The 21,783-nt window shown below is 32.3% G+C and overlaps 1 protein-coding gene across 1 annotated transcript; it reads right to left on the bottom strand.

Moving 5' to 3' along the window:
- Positions 1 to 2,804: 2,804 nt before the first annotated feature.
- Positions 2,805 to 10,579, bottom strand: LOC143068211 (ataxin-3-like). Its single transcript, XM_076242095.1, has 7 exons — positions 10,498 to 10,579; positions 9,860 to 10,024; positions 9,019 to 9,155; positions 7,581 to 7,735; positions 6,760 to 6,984; positions 5,408 to 5,650; positions 2,805 to 4,682 (listed from the first exon to the last, which is right to left on the bottom strand). Exons 1-7 carry the CDS (start codon positions 10,519 to 10,521, stop codon positions 4,618 to 4,620), a joined length of 1,014 nt encoding a protein of 337 aa, XP_076098210.1. The 5' UTR covers positions 10,522 to 10,579; the 3' UTR covers positions 2,805 to 4,617.
- Positions 10,580 to 21,783: the final 11,204 nt, after the last annotated feature.

Below are 21,783 nucleotides of genomic sequence, written 5' to 3'. Positions count from 1 at the left end.
ATGTGCATATGTATGTAATCAGTATATTCCATAGATTTGATTTTCAAAAGTTAAGAGTGAAAAATAATTTCTTTTATGTGTATCCATGGCAACATTCTGCAATTATTTACCATAAAATATTGCAAAAAGGGGGGTTGACATGTCACATATCCCCCCAAAATTTGGATCAAACTAGAATTTCAATGCCTTTGAGTGATACCTTTTTAGAAACTGTTTTCATAAATCTTCCTAATGATCAAATAAAAAATGGGTGTCTTTCGCCTCTTTTTTTCGTGAAATCCAATCACAAAGTTCGTGCGATAAAAAGTTGGAAAAAAACATTACAATAATTGCCGGACCAATGTATGGTAGGGACATGCAAATACGGACTGTCATACAGAAAACAGCCTATATTACATACATTACATAATCTTGATGTTCATATAAACCCAATACAAAGGCTATTTTAATACTCAGCTATCCAAAAATGAATTTTATTGCACACTAGCTCTCATTTTTGAAAAATCCACAGGGGCCAAAATGCGAAACTACACATCTAACTGTGGAGTGCTACCTAATGTGATTCCAAACCCGGTAAATAGTCTAATTCGGTAGATCATATTCATGAAAGGGAAAAGGATTGTAGTTACGACGTAAGGAACATATCCGATATCATTTGTGAAACGGTTATTCCATAACGGTCAACCAACTCGTGATGGCGTCCGTAAAATTTACGAAGTGATGATTTCAACTTCACCATTTGGAACTCTTGGTTTAATAGCTTCCTTGTGAGCAGCAACCCTTTATCAAGAAAATCATGATATGAAATGCAATCACGGGAATATTGCATCAATTGTATCAGTTGTATCCTTTATCTCTAGCTCGATGGGATAGATGCGTTAAACATAGTCACCAAATTCTGAATAATTTAGTGAAAGAACATCATCTATATAGCGGAAAGAAGAGTTAAAGGATATTGCTAACTTCTTATCTTTCTTCCTAAGAAGTTTCTGTATGAAGTCAGCCTCATAATAATAAAGAAACAAGTCGGCAAGAAAAGGGGCACAATTTATTCCCATTGGAATGCCGACAGTCTGTTGAAAAACACGTCCTCCGACGTAACAAATATGTTGTCAATCAAGAAATCAAGCATCTTGATAATATCAGTTTCAGAGAATTTTTTGTTTGAATCAGAGTGATCCTTTACAAAGTAGGATTTATCCCTCCCTAAGACAAGATACTTGTATCTACGTTGGCCATTCTTTTTTGTGAAGCAAAGCAATACCAACTCTTTCAATTTGTCTCTTAGTTTGGAATGTGGAATACTTGTGTAAAGAGTAGAAAAGTCATATGTTTTTTTAAATACTATTACAAGATGAAAGAGAGTTAGATTGTATGTACTCTAAAAGATCTTTGGAATTTTTAAGTATCCACATCTGATTCACGCCACCTCTATGATTGCTGATAAAATGGATGTTAATAATTTAGAAAGAGGTTTCGTGGAGCACTTGGAAGACCCAGCAATATACCGTTGTTTGTAAGGACACTTATGTAGTTTAGGTATCCAATACAGTGATGGAAGATCCAGTTCTTCATCTATTGTTGAAATTCCAAAGGAACATATAACAGACCTATGATTATCCAGGATTTCCTCTTTGGTAAATGTCGTGAGGGTATATGTTCAGTTTGCAAGTGAATTGTCAATATCTAATTCGTTTATCAAGCAGTTAATGTAATGAGTTTTACACACAAAAACGATGTTGTTTGGGGCTTTATCTGCGGGGACAACAACATATTTATGATGAAGGTAGGATAAGTGTTTTACAACATTTGGGTCTTTAAAGATTGACGTAGCATGGGCATTGATAGACCCATTCAGTTTCTTAATTCTGATTTGTATCAACGACCTCACTGCCTTAATCCATTTGAAGAGTGTTTACGTCTTCCTTCTCGCGCTTAGCCCATTGCCTGGCATAATCCTGGACTGAGTCCATCAAAATTGTATTTCCAATTGATGGAATTAGGCTCACGATATTTTACAACTATCACATAAACTTAACATGATCCAAGAAAATGAGGTCATGGTCATGTAAACCAAATGAGAAATACATGTACACCTTACAATCATTCAATACACTATATATAGTTGACCTATTGCTTCAATACACTATATATAGTAGACCTATTGCTTATAGTTTCTAAGAAACGGACTTAACCCAAGAAAACTAAACATTTACCAATGAACCATGAAAAAGTGGTCAGGGTCAGATGAACCATGTCAGGCAGACATATACAGCTTACAATCCTTCCATACAACAAATATACTTGATCTATTGCTTATTGATCATAGTTTTAAGAAAAACTGACAAAACACAAAAACTTCACATTGAGCAATGAAATGTGAAAATGAGGTCAAGGTCAGATGACAACTGCCAGTTGGACATGTACATCTTACAATCCTTCAATCCACCAAATATACTAGTCATTTTGCCTATAGTATCTGAGTTATGGACTTGATCACCAAAACTTAACCTTGTTCACTGATCCATGAAATGAGGTTGAGGTCAAGGGAAAACTGTCCGTACTGACATATTACAGACAGATCAATGTTGTGCTGTATGATTTAACCGCCAAATCAGATAAAAACACATAACCTAGAAACTCCACCTATTGGCAGACAATTCAGAAGAAAATAATTTCATTCTTAATTCTTAAATTCAACTGATTGAAATTATATATCCTATTAGACTATAAGACAGATCAAGTACAACATCTATGATATATTGACATCTAGATTAGATGGACTGAACAGAAAAACACAAAGCTAAAGTTAAGATTTTTATTAAATTAAAAAAAAAATATGCAAACATATATACATTTCAGACATTGAGAATTATAACATGAGGTACTCTTTTACCATTGTAAAACATATATGCCATGTATGTTTGGCAACATAGAACCAGTTGTTACGCTCAGCTTAGAATGCCCTTCATCTGTATGCATGTATCAAAGATTGCTATAGAGATATTAAAGCAAAAACAAAAATAATTTGAGAATTAAGAAATGAGATTCAGTTAATTATGTGAATCATGGAGGTATACGGTAAGTTTCTTTTGTGTATGAAGCTAACAGACCAACCAAGTAAACGTGAAAAATAGAAAATCTTACCTTTCTTAACATTTAATCTAAGCAATAAGCAACACATGAAATATTGAGAAAATTGTATATCATCTTCCAGAAAATGTTGTTAATTTATTCATCATGTAGTTGTTATAATCAATGAAATTGTTATGACAGTTACTTTCAAGAAAAACTTAATACTGAAAGAAAGATACCTCAACACTTGTACAATTCATGTTTTATTATCTTTGTTTGAACTGTAATACTAAAACAAAATATAACAAATCCAAGCATATCATTTCCTTCATAACTGTTTTCAAACCTCAATGCCCATCAATGCATTCATATGTAAATTCCTTTCAAGTAATTGAATTCTATTTTTTCAAATGTTATGGAAAGTCCTTCAAACTAACCATTCTGATTTGTCATTTCCATTTTAGATACAGGAGTCAATTTAATCCTTTACATGTATAAATGATAAATTAAAGAATAAGTTTAACTTTCAGACCAGATAAGCTAACAATTTACATAATATCATTTTAGCTTTTCATATATGATACGTTTACCAAAGTAATATCTTTAGAATTCACTATCCTCAAATATTTCTTTTGCATTGTTATGACTTTTTAACATTTCCTAATGCCTTGAAATAGTTTCCATCAGATCTGGCCATTTTGTAAAAATGATTTAGTCATCCTTAGTCAAATGATCTTACTGTAATATTATTGTTGAGCACCAAAGAAATTCAAACTATTTGGGATGCTGGATTTCAATAACAAAGCTTAAGGGAGGTAACTCTTTAAGTACAATTTCGCATATTGGAAATTATGATCTTGAAATTAATGAAGCATGCAAAATCACATTGTTCTAAAAATCTAAGAATTGGTAAAAAGCTACTTATTTCGCTCATTTGCATTTTTATTAAATATTTAAAAAAAAAAAATTTTAGTATTACAGTATGTCATTCAAAATCATGTTTGCAGATATGACAAAAAATATATAGAGTGATCTCCAACCTTATTCCTTTTTTTGAGGAACAAATTTTGATAAATTATCTGACTATACCAACAGTTAAGGTTTGAAAATGGCAGAGTTCAATTACACATTCAAAGTTCAATAAAGAATTTAAAATATATGGTTCAATGAGAAGTAATATGTCCATCCCTCCATCAATCCAGCATATTATCACAATTTCAAACCAGAAACTCAATGATTTATATAAATGTTGACATAAGTAAGCAAAATGAAAATATAATTTGCTTTAGTGTATGAAATCTTTCATCCTCTGTTTACCATCAACTAGCTACATACATTACTATCAACTAATATTTGTTTCAATATTTTAACTATTTTGTTTTTATGACAAATATCGAAAAGAAATATCACTACAAGGAGCACTTTTGGATTTTGAAAGACTTGAGGTTTAATACTAAATGTATAAAGCAGCTTTTAATGCCTGTGTAGTTTCACAGAATGATGGCACAGTAGATCTTTTTCTGCTAAACACATCTGTGTGTGTCATCCAAGTCCTTCCATAGACATTGCAATAGCTTGTTTTAACATATCCTCATCATTTCCCTCATCTGAAAAATAGATTTGTATAACTCTTAATTCATAACTATTATTCCTGTTGTAGTTTTCTTCTTACTCATTTAAAGTTTACTTACAAATCATAGGTTTATTCAAATGATTGAAATGATACATGTTTATCTGCTACACAATAAACATCAATCCACACGTGCATTAAATGAAACAGCACTGATTTTATAACTATACTGTTTTTTCATTGATAATTATTCCATTGTATTGTATGAAATAGCTACAGCTTACATTGACATTTCTTCAAATCATTATTGAGTATAAACAAATAGAGATGAAAGGTATATGTCAATAAGACAGCAACACATGTGTATGTTGTGTTGTACAAACGTTATTCAATATAATGAGGGTATTTTGCTTTACAAAGTTTTAAAAGTGTTTGTTTGATCTATTTTTGAGAGAAAACCAGAACATCAATCTTAAGTTCAAATTTAAGTTTTGGCTTCAAACACAATCAGCAGTTCCTGTGTCATCATTCCAAAATTTATCTTTTCTTTTACATTTTTCCTCAAAAAATATTCATAATACCTTACAACTGTCTGTATCTTGCAGTCATCATAAAAATAAATGTTGAACTGACAGTACTTATAAAATTTTAAATGATTTATTGAAAAATCTCCAGTGTTTTGTTTCAGTTCAACCTATCATGTACCGGTATTCCTTTGAACCTTTTTTAATACTAGTATATAATCATATAATCCCTGCTTACCACTAGTTTCTGGACCATTAACTTTTTGTTCCTTTTGAAGTACATCACATCCATTGCATTTTTCACTGTCAGTCTGATTGGCATCAGGTTTATCTGAAGATGAGCTTTCAAGCTTTGATAAAAAAGCAAGTCTCTTTGATCTTATTTCTTCATGAGATGGAGTAACTATGGGTTTATCTTCTGTTTCTTTGGCACCAGTACTATTTGAACTACTATTTGGCAATGTTTCATCATAAAAATATCCTAAAATGCAAAAAAAAATTATTTTTATTATATAAACACAAATTTTTCTAAAACAAACATAAGCACATTTGATTTTTCACTAAGATGAAGAAAGTGATGTAATACATTCTATAGATTTGGAATTGAATTTCATTATTCTGTTACACGTGTTGGCACTCAACCCAACAATAAATCAAAGCAATAAAGCAACTCATTAATATCTAGATAAAATTGAGAATAGAAATGGGGAATGTGTCAAAGGAGACAACAACCCGACCATAGAACAGACAACAGCAGAAGGTCACTAACAGGTCACCAACAGGTCTTCAATGCAGAGAGAAATTCCCGCACCCGGAGGCGTCCTTCAGCTGGCCCCTAAACAAATATGTATACTAGTTCAGTGATAATGAACGCCATACTAAACTCCAAATTGTACACAAGAAACTAAAATTAAAAATAATACAAGACTAACAAAGGCCAGAGGCTCCTGACATGGGACAGGCGCAAAAATGCGGCAGGGTTAAACATGTTTATGAGATCTCAACCCTCCTCCTTTACCTCTAGCCAATGTAGAAAAGTAAACGCATAACAATACGAACATTAAAATTCAGTTCAAGAGTAGTCCTAGTCTGATGTCAGAAGATGTAACCAAAGAAAATAAACAAAATGACAATAATACATAAATAACAACAAACTACTAGCAGTTAACTAACATGCCAGCTCCAGACTTCAATTAAACTGATTTAAAGAATATGTATTCTATTTTTTCCTAACAATATTTAATGTTCACTTTTTCTATTCTTTGTTTGATAAGTTCCTCTGTGTGTTAATGGGGGATTTGCTTCTTGAAATCAACATTAATTAATAAAGCCACTGCAATTATGACATAACTATTTGATAAAAAATATGTTCTGTCACTTTAATTAGGGTATTTAGTTACAATAGAAAAATATATGACTATACAGTATAGGGTTTGCTCATTGTTGAAAGTTCTACAGTTACCTTAAGTTTTAAATCAATGTTATTTGGTCTTATGGAGAGTTGTCTCATTGGCAATCATACAACATCTTCATATTTTTATATAGTATGAAAATACAGAAAATTATAAAAAAAAAAGAACTTTATTTTACCTTCCATGCTTTTTTTCAGCGTTTCCTGTAAAATTTTATCATCTGCATCAATATCTTGCTTGCTAGCCTCAAGGGCTTGTTTAACATCAGAATCTGTAACTTTCTTTTTAATGTTTTTCTCATTAATAAGTTTGGGTTTTATTGGTTGGTTTGCTGGAATAACTTTTAATAAAGAATCAGCTTCACATTCAGGTAAATTTCCAGTTATTATAAATATTGAATAACCTGTAATCAAAGGTTAAAAAAGATTTTTATTCAACAAAATTCAATTCATATTACATAAAAACAAAACTCATATATGCCCTCTCGCGCTATCATACCTCCATGTTCTGTGAACCATAAAATTGCAGTCAAAACATAATTTTGCATAAATTTTAAAAGCTACAATTTTTACACTGCTCTCTTTGCTCACTGAAGTTTTAATTAGAATGATACAAAATCAATATATTTTCAGGTTAAAGTTTTTTGGTAAAGGTATTTCACCATGATTGATCATTAGTAGTTTAACGTCTATATAAAAAAGAAGATGTGGTATGATTGCCAATGAGACAACTGTCCTCAAGAGACCAAAATGACACAGACATTAACAACTATAGGTCACCATACGGCCTTTAACAATGAGCAAGGCCCAGTGTACCATGAAGTTGTGACCACATTTCCTTGAAACTTAGTACACATGTTCCTTTAAATGAGACTTTTGAAATACATTGTCAATGAATTGATATATGTTATTACAATAATAAAAAAAAAATTGTACCAAAGAATTATAAATCATTCTTTATATTTTTAAATCTTTGCCTTCACTTTAAAAAGCTACTTACCTTCTTGTTGTAGTTGTGTTAAGAATAATGATAAATAAGTATCTGATATAAGTTCTGGGCCTGTAAGTAGTGAGTTTAAATTAAACCATTGATAACCAAGTTTTCTTATTGCTAACCAGTGTTCTCGAAAATTGCATATGTAAGCATTCATTTCTCTGCAAAAAAAAAATAAATATAAAAATATTATTAGTATCAATCTGTCTGATGATGAAAGCTTATTTTATCCTATTCACAATTTATCATGATTTATAGAAAAAAATTATTACAAATAGTGTAGGACACCACAGCAAACTGTTTCAATAATTTACTAGTCTACACATATAAAGAATAAGACAACAATATGCTAGCAACATTAGCTGAATTAATACTAGTACAATATGTACTAAGACATAATCTTTCAATCAGTTTAATTGAGGTCTGGAGCTGGCATGTCAGTTAACTGCTAGTAGTCTGTTGTTATTTTTGTATTATTGTCATTTTATTTATTTTCTTTTGTTACATCTTCTGACATCGGACTGGGACTTCTCTTGAACTGAATTTTAATGTGCGTATTGTTATGCATTTACTTTTCTACATTGGCTAGAGGTATAGGGGGAGGGTTGAGATCTCATAAACATGTTTAACCCTGCCGCAATTTTGCGCCTGTCCCAAGTCAGGAGCCTCTGGCCTTTGTTAGTCTTGTATGGTTTTTAATTTTAGTTTCTTGTGTATAATTCAGAGTTTAGTATGACGTCCATTATCACTGTACTAGTATACATATTTTTTATGGGGCCAGCTGAAGGACGCCTATGGGTGCGGGAGTTTCTCGCTACATTGAAGACCAATTGGTGGCCTTTGGTTGTTGTCACTTTGACAGATTCCCCATTTCCTTTCTCAATTTTATGATCAGACTTGTACATTATTCTTCAAAAATATCAATAAAATGTTTTCTTTACGACCTGACTGGAGATTAGTTAGCATCGTTGAAAATGTAGTTTTTCCTTGTCATTTACTAAAAAATGTCAATATAATTTCATTCATTTGCATTTAAGTCTGTTTATATTTATAATTAAGGTGATGGTATTTCAAGTGTTTTATCATAACTTTTAGTGGGACTCATGTTGCTCAGTCTCTAGTTTCTATGGTGAGTTTTATGTTCTGTTGTTTGTCTGTTTGCCTTTTTATTTTCTAGTGAAAGTTTTTATCTTTTTATGTGCATGTTGTAATTTTATGTAATGAATTGATACACCAAATATCAAATTGCTTTGCTTGACCTTTGACATTGAAATCAACAAGATTCTCCCTTTCCAATTTGGATAATATACAAAATGTATACATATTTCATAAATGTTACTCAGATTAATATGTAGATATATGCAATACATACTATATTGTATCCTTCTTTTCTGAAAGCTATCTGCCAACCTTAGATTCTTAACATCATATTATAATTACTCACACAGGGTTAGTCCTAGCTGTTGCAGCAATAGGATCTTGTGAATTATAGGGTAACAGATGTAAACCCCATACTGACAGTCCTTTTTCTATTACTTGTATTGAAAAAAATCCACTGTCATCAAAATTATTGGATGGTTGCTGAAAATTAGATTTAAAACTTTATCTTGAGTACCGGTATACTTCATGTACATGTACATGTATTTTGTATAATTAATCATCATACATGTACATGTACATGTAGTATTATAATACATGTACATGTTATAACATTTCTTATCAATTTTCCAGAAATAACAAATTATTTAAGATTTATACAACTCCTTGTTTATAGAAATGAAATAATACATGACACAAGGCTTGCTAAATGTATATATATATCCAAATTGTTCACGTTGATGGTAAACAGGGAGTGACATACATTTGTACATGTACCATACATGTAGATGATGTTTTATTTATTTCCAGACATTTTAAGGTATCTGCACAGTTATGCAATATCACAAATAACATGACATTCTCTCTAACTATGATCACACTCTCAGTCTGTCTCATTCTGCAAACACATCTATATCCTTGGCCTATTCAAATTTTACAAGTTATAACAAAATCTCCATAATTCCCCATTTTTATTAAGCTATATGATTCTTAAGAACATTTCCGCACTTTCTAGACTTCCAGTAAAGTCAATGAGAATAAACATGGTGAAGTACATGTACATGTATATCATGTACAGTATATTAAACAAAGCGAAAAATGTGTAAGCATATTCTTCAAATAAACTTGATGCACAGAAACAAAAAGAATGAATTTAGTGTGGTAAATACAATATATCATTATTTTACCTCCATAAATCTTTTATATTCTTCAGTTTGTATGCCACCTACTGCCATTTGTTCTCTTTCTGATTCATCTAACTGCTGAGCAATTTCTGCTAAATCTACTGGACTGAAGTACTGTCCTTGTATTAAGGCATTTAGACAGTGTTGTGCACACAGGGAACCCTCTTGCTAAAATTAAAGCATAGGTAACCTATGATTGATCATTACATAATATCGTATACTTACAATTGCAATTTAAGTTTCTGATTGTAATACATTGTATCAAATTTAATAGAAACCCAACAAAAGAGTTACCCCTCTTTGATGATGAAAATTTCATTTAAGTTCTAACACACTTTAAGATTTTCCTAAAATTGTGACAGTCAAGCGTCAACGAAATAAAAGTACACTGACCAAATATAATTGCTTAAGGTCACTTGAAGATACAGTTAAACTGTAGTATGGCATCAAATCGGGTTTAAATATGTTATTGATGGTGATTTTGTCAGTGATGCTGATAGTGATAGACAAAAATGTCACGACTGCGGTCAAAGGACGGTTTAGTTGACCACTCAGACTACCGAATCCTGATGCAAGCAAGTCTGTTTTATGAAATATATCGAGAAAATGTATAAAGTTGTCACTGTAAAGACAACTTTTACCTGTTCATGAAAAATTGTGTCCATTTCAGTGCAGGTGATGAATTTTATTAGGGGAGGTAACTGTTGTCAAATGGTACATCTAACTACCTACCATTTTTTAAAATAGTTAGAAGAATGCAACGGTCTCCTTTCTTATTATATGAAATCAGTTTGATTTCCAATGAAAATTAAGGGGAAAGATATGATTTATATAAGGCACTGGCTATGGTTACATGGAAATGTAACAATAATAAAAATATTATTGTTACATTGGAGACTAATTGCCGGAATGCAAAGTTGGGTGAGGAACCGATTAATTACAAATGTAACAATAATTACTGAGGCTACGGTTACATAACGTTATTGTTACATGAAAAACAGCAATGTACGCTAGATTGATTAAACTTAAATCTTCTATAGTTGTATTGCTTCATTCTTTTATATGTACTAAACAATACTTGTAATTTAATACTGATAAATAATAAAATATTATTATTCAACAAATGGTGTACAACTTGAATATTTTTACTACGTATTAATGGTTTTGATGTTCTTAAAGATACTACTCAAGATTAGGAGTGTGACTGTCAAAGGCGAAAAATATAGTTCAATGGTTTCACTTTTTTAAAGTATTTAACTGCACACCTACTCTTATTACTGTCATTATACTTTAGACCAATTTTGTTTATGGTGAAAAAAGTAAAACTTGGGATGCGTTTTAAACGAAACTGAAACAATATCAAGACATACATTTCATACAGCTTTATAACTTGACGCAAATTGATAATCAAAAGCAAAGTTTGCTAACTGTAACTTAAATACTAAGAAATGTTGTATGTACACGTATCCGTGGAGGACGTATACATTTCGTTCATCAAAAATGTGTCGGACTTTAAAAACAACTTACTGGATTTGTAGAAATTGCCATTGTAAATAAAAAATCAAATAAATTGTATGTTATAAATGTATGTAATAAATGTCCTCAACTTTTATTATTTAGTACATATTACTAATTCCATCGTACATTGCTTTTTTCATGTAACAATAACGCAATGTAACCGTAGCCTCACTAATTATTGTTTCATTCGTAATTAAACAGGTCCTTACCCAACCATGCATTCCGGCATTTAGTCTCCAATGTAACAATAATATTTTTATTATTGTTACATTTCCATGTAACCGTAGCCAGTGCCTTTATATAATGATAAACATTTCGTTAGAGTAGAGCCAGTTAGATGTTGAAGGTTCAAATATGGCGTCAGTGTCCGGTTTTAGACCCAAATGGGCTAATACTCCGCTTTAATGCGCCTCCGATTGAGGAACACAAAAAACTGTGTGTAAACAAAAAATCTCTTTGTAGTGATATTGAACATATTTCTATGTTAACACATGACTGAGCTTAACCATTTGTGTTGATTTGGAAAGAAGAGGACCATAGAATAAATGTGTGAAAAATATAGAGTTATTTAATGTATTCTTCAAAGTACTTGTATTACATTTTCAAAGAACTTATTGTGTGAAGAAGGGGATATTTTTACCACGATGAGTCGCATCGCGATAGGATTTTTGGGGTATGCTTATTTACGGGAAAAATGAATCACACTTCTTACCCCTTCAAGGGGAGGGTAGGAGGGGTCCTGATCCCGAAATCCCGGGCTTAAATACTAGAAATCCCGAGGTCCCGATATCATTAAATAAATTTAAATCCCGACATCACGAAATTCGAGAAAAGAATTCCCTGATCCCGAAAAGGTCAATCCCGAAATCCCGAGCTTATAAACATCCGAACCCGGAGTCCCGATAAAGGTCCTATCCCCCTCCTTCAACCACACATGTGAAAATGTCTCAGCTTCGAAACGAGCCATCATACATATCCAAGTTTGCGATACGGAATGAGCTACAGAAGAAAACGTTACCATTACCGCCTATAGAGAAACAATTGCGCATATTGCCCCAAATATGGTTTCGGCGCTCGCGTCGGCAGGCCCAGCTTTGGCGTCGGCGTCCAACGCTAAAGATAAATTCTAATTGTAGCTTGCTCGGTATGCCGTCTGGACGATATTTTGAAAGTGACAGTGTTTGCTACAAGTTGAACCTTTTACGGATGTTTCAACACTGAACTTTTTGGTTCATGAATATACTACGAGGTTTATATCCATTTGCTAGTAGATTTTTTTTTTTGTTAAATTTTTGTTGTTGATTTAACTTTACATAAAATTTGTATAGTCACCTATCTGTAATCGCTGTTAACGTTAACTTGAACTTTACATGCATGCAACTGATGTGTGAAAAGGTAACCTAGTTCTCGTGAATGCAAAGTTACTCGACTTCAGAACCGGGTCTTAGTATCCAAAGAGGTTGACTATAGGATGAACTTTCAATATAAGTTAATAACACGTAAAATTTAGATTAGAGTGGTGTGTGATCGGCTGCCAGATATGATCTGATATGATCCCATTAGGTCATGCGAATATTTAGACAATAATTTAAGGTAGCTAATGCATGTCATGTATCCTTGAACTTGTTTTTATGTTATCTTTAACACAACTTTGCTTAAAGCATGCGAACATGATAGAACATATGAACGTCGACCAGTTTCTGGTCACCTTGCATTCCTTTCACTTGTTCTGATATATATCCCAGGGGCGGATCCAGAGTTTTGGAAAGGGGGCGGAAGTGTCAAAGCTCGCAGAATGGAGCGAGGCGAAAAAATTTTGGGACCTTTTTGGGCTAAAAAAACATAAAATAAGTGTCAGTATATGTACTATTTAAACGGTTTGCTGGCGTGGGACATGTATTTTTTTTTATAGTTGCTGTAAAGTGTAAGGGTTGGAAATTTTTGATGATGTATTCTCCCTATTAATTGTCTATCATATAATGATAAGCATGGATCCAAAGCTATGTACTGATATATTTGATGTGGGATTTGTCAGTAAAAAATAGACATGGAAATTCTCGCCTGTTTGTTGTAAGTTAAGTTGTCATAACCTCACAGATTTCTTCTTGTAAACAAGATATACGCCGGGCTATTCGATGAAATTTACAATACGGCCGACACGAGTTAAAAGGACAAACATGCAGTTTTTATCCAAATGTTTGGTTGATATGTTTCACTCAACAAAACTAAGGAAAGTGAGAGGTTCCAAATCAACCAAAGGCTACGAAAGAGTCTGAAATGACAACGAATTTATGAATAACGGTCGACAAATGGAGACATAAAGGCCACACCCAGCAGGCAGGTTACAGTCTGGTCTTGAAAAAAGTATTCAATATATAAGTCCGGCGAAACAGACATTCAGGTCAGACGTGCAAACCTCGGCCACAAAAAAAATACGCCCGTTTTTATTCATCATGTTCATTTAATGTTAAATAATTTTGTTGGCTAATAGCAAAAAAAGTGGACAAGACTGTTGTTTCAATCCAGATACGGCCAGAACTGAGTTTTGCTTAAGGCAAGAATCAGAGTCAAATTTTTTTTCTCTCAAATATCTCTGACTGACACCTCAAATTAAATGGTTTGTACCTGAGACTTAATTGAAAGCTCTCTAGAGCTTATAAATACTGACTGGGGATCATTATTCAATTTGTTATTTATAAAATAGGTTGGGGCATTTGGGGTTAAACATGTTTTCGTAGGTAAATAATATGGTGGAACATTTTCTCATGAGAGTGTAGTAGTCTATAGAGTATTTACTATTACTTTCTGTTTGGTGGAATAGTGAAATAGAGGTAAATACGTTCTTGCTCAATCCTGTGTCGCTATGAAGGTTTCATGATTTTCATGACATCCTCAGCCTAAGCAATGTGTTACTGTAATTTGAATTTCAAAATGACCGAGTGACATTTTTTCAATGCACTGGTCACCTCCACCATAGCAAATCACATGACTTTGACAATCAGTTAATATCAGCTAAAATATCTTTATAAGTAAAGAATTGTCGTATTTATAAAAATTAAATACACGGGAAATGGCAAAGTTCACGAAGTCTAGTCTGATTAATCATTTTACAAAAAAAAAAAAAAAAAAAAAAAAGTCCGAGCAAAAGGGGGGGGCGTACTCCCTCTACTCCCCCCTCTGAATCCGCCACTGTATCCTTAATTGTTGCTGTCATGAAATTATGACAACCCATGTGTATCTATTTTTTTTTGCTCTCGACACAACACATTAATTCTTTATAAAATGAACAATATATATATGCCTGTCCCAAGTCAGGAGCCTGTAATTCAGTGGTTGTCGTTTGTTTATGTGTTACATATTTGTTTTTCGTTCATTTTTTTTTATATAGAGGCTGTTAGTTTTCTCGTTTGCATTGTTTTACATTGTCATTTCGGGGTCTTTTATAGCTGACTATGCGGTATGGGCTATGCTCATTGTTGAAGGCCGTACGGTGACCTATAGTTGTTAATTTCTGTGTCATTTTGATCTCTTGTGGAGAGTTGTCTCATTGGCAATCATACCACATCTCCTTTCTTATTAATAAAAAAAGAAAAAAAAAACTATTGCAGCAAATATGAATAAAGATGGATGAAGGGTATACGTCAATACAACAGCAACTAACACCACTGACAGAAATAACAAGACATAATATTTCAAACTCTGAGTCTATCGATTTGTGAATAAATCTGTAATTAGGGAGCCTGCATTCTTTGCGGCCTACACTGGCTGGGACGGATCGAAGATTTTTGAAAGGGGTACTTGATTCAAGAGCACTGAAGATATACTACTGAGCGGAGCTTGTCGAAAAATTCTTTGGACGACTTTATGCTAAAAAATATATGTTTTCCGGTCATAGGGGGGAGGGAGGGTGTCAGCCCTCTACTTGAAGACACAGGGGCTTACAGCACAAATATAGATTACTCCTACAACTGAAAACTTCATAACGGAATATATTTACGGCAACTGAAGAACAAATGTCGAGTATAAAGTATGAAACAACTGTCATGACAGGGTTTAAGAAGAAAAGCAATGAAAGGAATGCATGACAATATTCTACCTACGCATGCAGGATCTATGTATATATATGGAGCTCTTTTCTTAAGAAGTTCCGGTAAACATAGATTACGTACTAAGAAGAACATTAAAATCAGGTAAAATGTTTTATTCTAAAAATAAACTGGGGTTTTAACATTATTATATGAAAACTTTTATATTGATAACAATTGTATGATAAAATCATATAAACAGCCAATAAAAAAATTTAAGTACACATTGAATACAATAACGAGAAAGATATAATAACATGGATTAACTCAAACAAAAATAAAAATAAGTAAGGATTTATACTAAGGTTTCTGCACAGTTTTATAACATCACACTTATTACTTTGAGTATTGAATATAATTTCAGCCTGTAAAATTGGTTCATTCTACCGACCACAAAAAAATGAAATCATGGCTCGAAACTGTTAAAATCATGTAACAAACGTAAAATCACAAGTGAAAACTCTTTAAAGTTAATATAAAATGTATTTTAAAATTACCGTTTTTCGTGTAGATATATAGTTTGTAAACGTATACAGTCTATTGTATAATTTGAACTACTCCTACAGTTTTTACCACGATGAAAGAATAAGGAGATGTGATGTGTTGATTTAAACAACTATAATGTCCGTCACAGTATGGTCTTCAATAATGAGCGAAACCAATATCGGATTGTAAGCTATAAAAGGATGATCACTTGACATATCTTTTTTTCTCCCCTTTGAACAGCAGCATAGCAAGCCAATCCTTTAAAAGGACGATTATTTGGCATATTCTTTGTTTTTCCACCGTGAACGACAGCATAACGTAATCTTCTCTATATCAAAATACGTTAGGTGTGCTGCTCTGTAATTCTTTCCACAAAGAAGTATTAGTTGGTATTGCGTCGAAAGCATTAATAATATCATCTCCCTTTCCTGTTTTGCTCATCACAAAAATCTTAGTGTCCTTGTACGTTCTTTGGTCTGTTGCAGAAAATCTTTTTTCTAAATGTTTTTCTTTGTGACTTTCCATTCTCTTGCGACGAACTATCACCAGTATTAAAATACAAATACATGCTAACACCGATCCACATGCAACACCCGCATACAGCACAATATCACGAGCAACTTTTTCATCCATGATAGTAACTGTTAACTTTTTCGCGTTAGTATTACGCACTGAGTTAGCCTGGGTACTTGAGATATCTGGTTTCATTTTGGAGTCCGTACTTAACAGTAAAGATGACAGACTATCAAATTCTTTCCTCGAAGAAGTTTTTATTTCTTCACTTTGTCTGGTAACTTTTGACCCGTGTTCTGTTGTTGGTTGCGCGCTAAAATATTCCGCTTGTGAATTGTCATGAACTGTAGTTGACTCAGTTGTAACTTTATTGTCAAAGTCCAGAGACGTTGAATATGGCAGTGTTGATTCTTGTGGCACCGTTGTAGATGGAACTTCTGCTACCGTATCGTTTTGGTTATGAGATCTTTGTTGTAAAATTTTCCGATTCATCTCGTCAAGCTGTTTCATCGCATCCCAAAAGTTGAGTCCATCACTTGCGCTGGTTGACAATACAAACTGAAATTTAAAATTAAAGTAAATATAGTAATTTTTACAAAACGACAAACACATCCACACATATAGTATATTAGGTCACTTAAAAAGTAAAAACACAAAAATACCGAACTCCGAGGAAATTTCAAAAAGGAAAGTCCCAAATCAAATGGCAAAATCAAAAGTTCAAACACATCAAACGAATGGATAACAACTGTCATATTCCTTACTTGGTACAGTCATTTTCTTATGTATAAAATGGTGGATTGAACCTGGTAAAACGGTGTTAAGAGTATGCGAACATTGAGTGGACGTATTATAGATTAGAATTTCTTAAAGATTAGCATATATGTTACTAAATGTCGTTTTCGAAATACCCATACAAAAATGCAAGTATCTTTTTTTCTTCATTTTTTATCACGTATTAATAAAATTGAGAAAGGAAATGGTGAATATGTCAAAGCGACAACCACCCGACCATAGAGCAAACAACAGCCGAACATGTTAAAATGTCCGTTTTATTTAATTGATATAATGCCTGTTTAATACTTACAAGTAACAAAATTGGCAAAAATGAAAATTTAACTATAAACGTGTACATCATTCCTCTGTAATAACAAAACTGTAATAAGTCGAAGTTCTCATTGTAAATAAGAAATTGAATGACGTCAAAAGGTAAATCCTTGTAAAAAAACAACTAAAAATAATTTTGGCTAATATACAAGCCAATCCATGAAAGCCAAAGTGTACAGGTAATTTCCTTGTCGTAGGTATAAACATTGTTTTCGATGAATTATTTTATCCCACCTGGATTGTGACAAATTCTTCGGAAAATACTGTTTGAAACTGAAAGAAATTTATTTATAGAAAGTTCTTACTTACAAAACAATAAACTCGACGTTGATAATTTCAGAACAAAAATATAGGTTCCAATTCCCTTTGGGCAAAATTGACCTTTGGTGGATTTGGCTATTTCATTTACTGGTGTCCTTGTTCTGTTCATTATACGCTTTATATCAATCACGTGTTCAGGTAATTATACATCTTTAGATTTAATATTTTTGGACATTGATTGTGCCTTCCTTCCCGGTAAATCCAGAAAAAAATCGCATAGGGTATTCAAAATTTAGAAAGTGTTATTTTCATTTTTTAATAATAAAGATTATACTTCCTGACATATTACAAATAAACCAACAGCCTTAAAATAGCCGGCTTCCAAAAAATGAAGTTTTTTAAATCTACATATAGATACATTAATAATTCTAAAGAGCGAAAATAGCATTTAAAAGTTCAAAAAAGAACAAGCTGTTAAATTGGATGTTTAAAACGGTTTCAGAAAATCAGTTGAAGCAAGGATTTGTATAGTAGCTATTGCTAGGACTACTATACAAATCCTTGGTTGAAGCAACATTTTCCATACTAAAAAATATACATAAATACTTATAGCATAGCATTTAACTCGATCATGTATGTTAAATGTGTAATTGAACATCGAATTATGAGTGGAACTTTGGAATTTCACGAAAGGCGTTACACATAAAAAAAGGCCATTAATGTCACTTTGGTGGGAAGGAGCATCCAGATACCGTTTGTCTTTTTCTTTGTTAGGTGTGGCGTTGTCAATTTATTTTCGATCTATGAGTTTGATTGTCCCTCTGGTATCTTTCCCCCTCTTTTATAAAAAGAAACATATTTATATATAACAAGTATCTTTCAGTTTTAGTCTTGTATTTACAAATCCGGGACGGATATCATTGTTGCTCCCTCTTTTATAGATGTCTTTGAATTTTCTAAATAAGACAAATACAATGATATAGTCAAATAAAATGGTATAGTCAAATAAAATGATATATTCAAATAAAATGGTATAGTCGAATAAAATTCACAAGGGTCAGCTTTAAGTTCAACAATGAATTACATATTTTTTTTTATCTTACTAGTATGTGTACTTTCTCAGAAACAGACTAAACAAAACAAAACTAACCAATAACACTAAAGCATGTAAATGGCCTAATCTGCCGATAATATACATATAAGACTTATAATTATTAAAAACCCCACATATAAATATATATGAACCATATAGTGTTGACATTCCACGTGAAGTTTATAAAGTTTAACAAAGAAATCAAAATCTCTACCTTGAATTGAATCCTCAATCCTCAATGGTGCAGAGGTGCTTTATTATGCAATAGACTCATTGAAATATCTACTCTATGCTCGTAAAAGGGGGAAAACCCACCAGACTATGATGTTTTACTTTTTACTTTAAAAGCAGAAACACATTTCAAGTGTTAGCAGTTATGATAAAGGAATATATAACAAACTGTTAAAAATACTGAACTTTCATATGAACCAACTGTTAAACTGCTCCTATGCATTGACAAAGTTAATCAGTTAAAATTACCATTCATAAGGCACCTCAGTAATTGAAGATTCTCAAATTTGTTTAACACCTTATTGAAAATTTTATTTTATGCACATATTTAGAGCAATTTCAATTTTTGCGATTGGCATGGCATTTCTGTATTGGGAAATAATAAAAAAGTGAAATACGAGCACTTTGTTTTCGGTATGAAGACCATTCGTGTTCATACGAACTGTGACTGAAAGATACTAGGAGGCCTTCAATGAATACTAAAAACTGACAACTATGACATTTAAGACCTTTACATTTACTTTGAACTAAAATTATCGCCGGTTTATTTACATAGTTAACACACAATTGGTGCATGTAGTCTGTTGTGTCATATAGTTTTCCCTGTAGTCTCATATTGTATATTTTCTGAAGTCCAATATAGTAGGAATATAGTTTCTATGGTTTTAGAAAAATAACAAAATCACAAAAATACCGAAGGAGGTTGTTTAATATTTTGTTTTTGGCAAGTGGTATGCAAATATACTCCTTTTTACATGTCTAGTGTTAGTGAGCAAAACATTCCAGGCTTACTAAATATTTTGGGATATATTTTATTGACCTATAGATATCCCAATGACCAAAGTTTCATTATGCATGCTGAGACTCGCATGCTTTTTATTTAGTAAATAAGATGTTTAGTGATCACATCAACCTGTATTTTTACAGCTGTAAATTCAGGTAAAAAAAATTCTGTGTTGGAACGAAGTGCTCAATATTTAGTTCAAGTAAAACTCTCCAATGCGCCAGCCGGGAAATGTGGAGCGAGGGGTTTCCACAGAGGAGATAAGACGATACGTCTCATCTGCAGTCCGTGTGCTATTAGAGTAGCAGGGGTCTATCAAACTGGCACAGGAATGAATTTGATAACATTTTCCCCCACATACTTTAAGATGATTGAATTTTAGTAATGACCCAGTGATAAAATTCCAAAACTCATAAAAGCCTTCAAGAGGAGTTAGTATATTAAGTCTCTGAAAAAAACATCATCATTATAGGCATCGTCTTTCACCATCTTCTGAAGGAGAATGTTACATTTGCTTGATGAGTTTTGAATCATTAGTTTACCATCAATGATTCAAAATTCATCAAGCTATTGTAACATTTTTTAAATTTTATAGTTATGCTTTGCCATGTGACAATAGCTTGTGATACATGATCAAATAGTTTTTGGCTGGAACGACAACCGAAACAAATAATTATAATACATCTGACACCATGTTAATCAGAAAAGTGGCCATTGACTAGAAGAGATAGGAAAAAGTTTAAACGCATCAGATATATCATATTTACATAGCCTCGAATTTCTCCCTAAATTTCAAATTATATCTATCGCACCATCAATCTTGACATAGGACATTGAACAATCATTTCTATCAACTAAATCATTTTTGCTTTCTTGTCATCATCATTTTAAGGGGAAGACAAATTTACATTAAAGGGAAACTTCGCAAAAAAATCAAAAATTGATATTATGTTCATTCTGTATAAAAATGCTCAAATTCATAGATGTTAAAGTTTTATTCCGCTAGATAAGCAATCACCATCGATTTTAAATTTAGAGTATCAATTCTCTGCGATCCGCCATTTTGTCTTCTTTCCCGATTAATAAAAACGATATGTCTATAAACCACAAAGAAACAAAACTACAGTAACCGATGTAGTCGTAATTGCGTGTCGATATCTTGTCAATCGTACGGTTGTTTTATCCGACTAACTAACTTGATACGAAAAATATTCTTACTTTTTTTAAATTACCATGGTCTGTTGTTTTTAAACTGTTGATATTGGAATTAGGTGAAAAGTCAAAGTTGAAATCATAAATAAGTGTTCCGTGAAAATTGTTTTCGAAAATCTAATTTGTTCATAATTCTTTAAAGTAATAAACAAATATATTTTGATCTTCCCTCATCTGATCACCAGCATGGCTAAAGGTATTACTTCCAAAGGTATTGTGAGGGGTGTGAGGTGACACGTCCAGGTATTCAAGCGATTTCCTGTCGGGCTTGCAAGTTCATGCATCGTTTCACTTCTGCAGGTATTGATCAGTGTACACGGCTGATAACTTATAACTTATAACTTTCCATTTTGAACTATCAGATGAATAATATACAACTCTGTCTTACTTGTCATTACTAAACTCATACGCTTGTTTATAAATAACATTTCTGGTGTAAAGAATATAATTCATAAACATATAAATAATATCCAAAAAATAAGATTTGATGAAATTAAAATCTATTTAAATATTTTTTCCAAGGGTGAATTTGGGAAAATGTAATATATAGTCATTGTCAATAGTGAAGGACAGATTGGAACAGACCAGAAATATTGATTTAAAAAAATGTACGCACTTGCCGACGATTCGTTTATAC

Source organism: Mytilus galloprovincialis, chromosome 3 (genome assembly GCF_965363235.1).
Source record: "Mytilus galloprovincialis chromosome 3, xbMytGall1.hap1.1, whole genome shotgun sequence".
NCBI lineage: Eukaryota > Metazoa > Mollusca > Bivalvia > Mytilida > Mytilidae > Mytilus > Mytilus galloprovincialis.
This window is presented reverse-complemented; position numbering and strand designations above follow the sequence as displayed.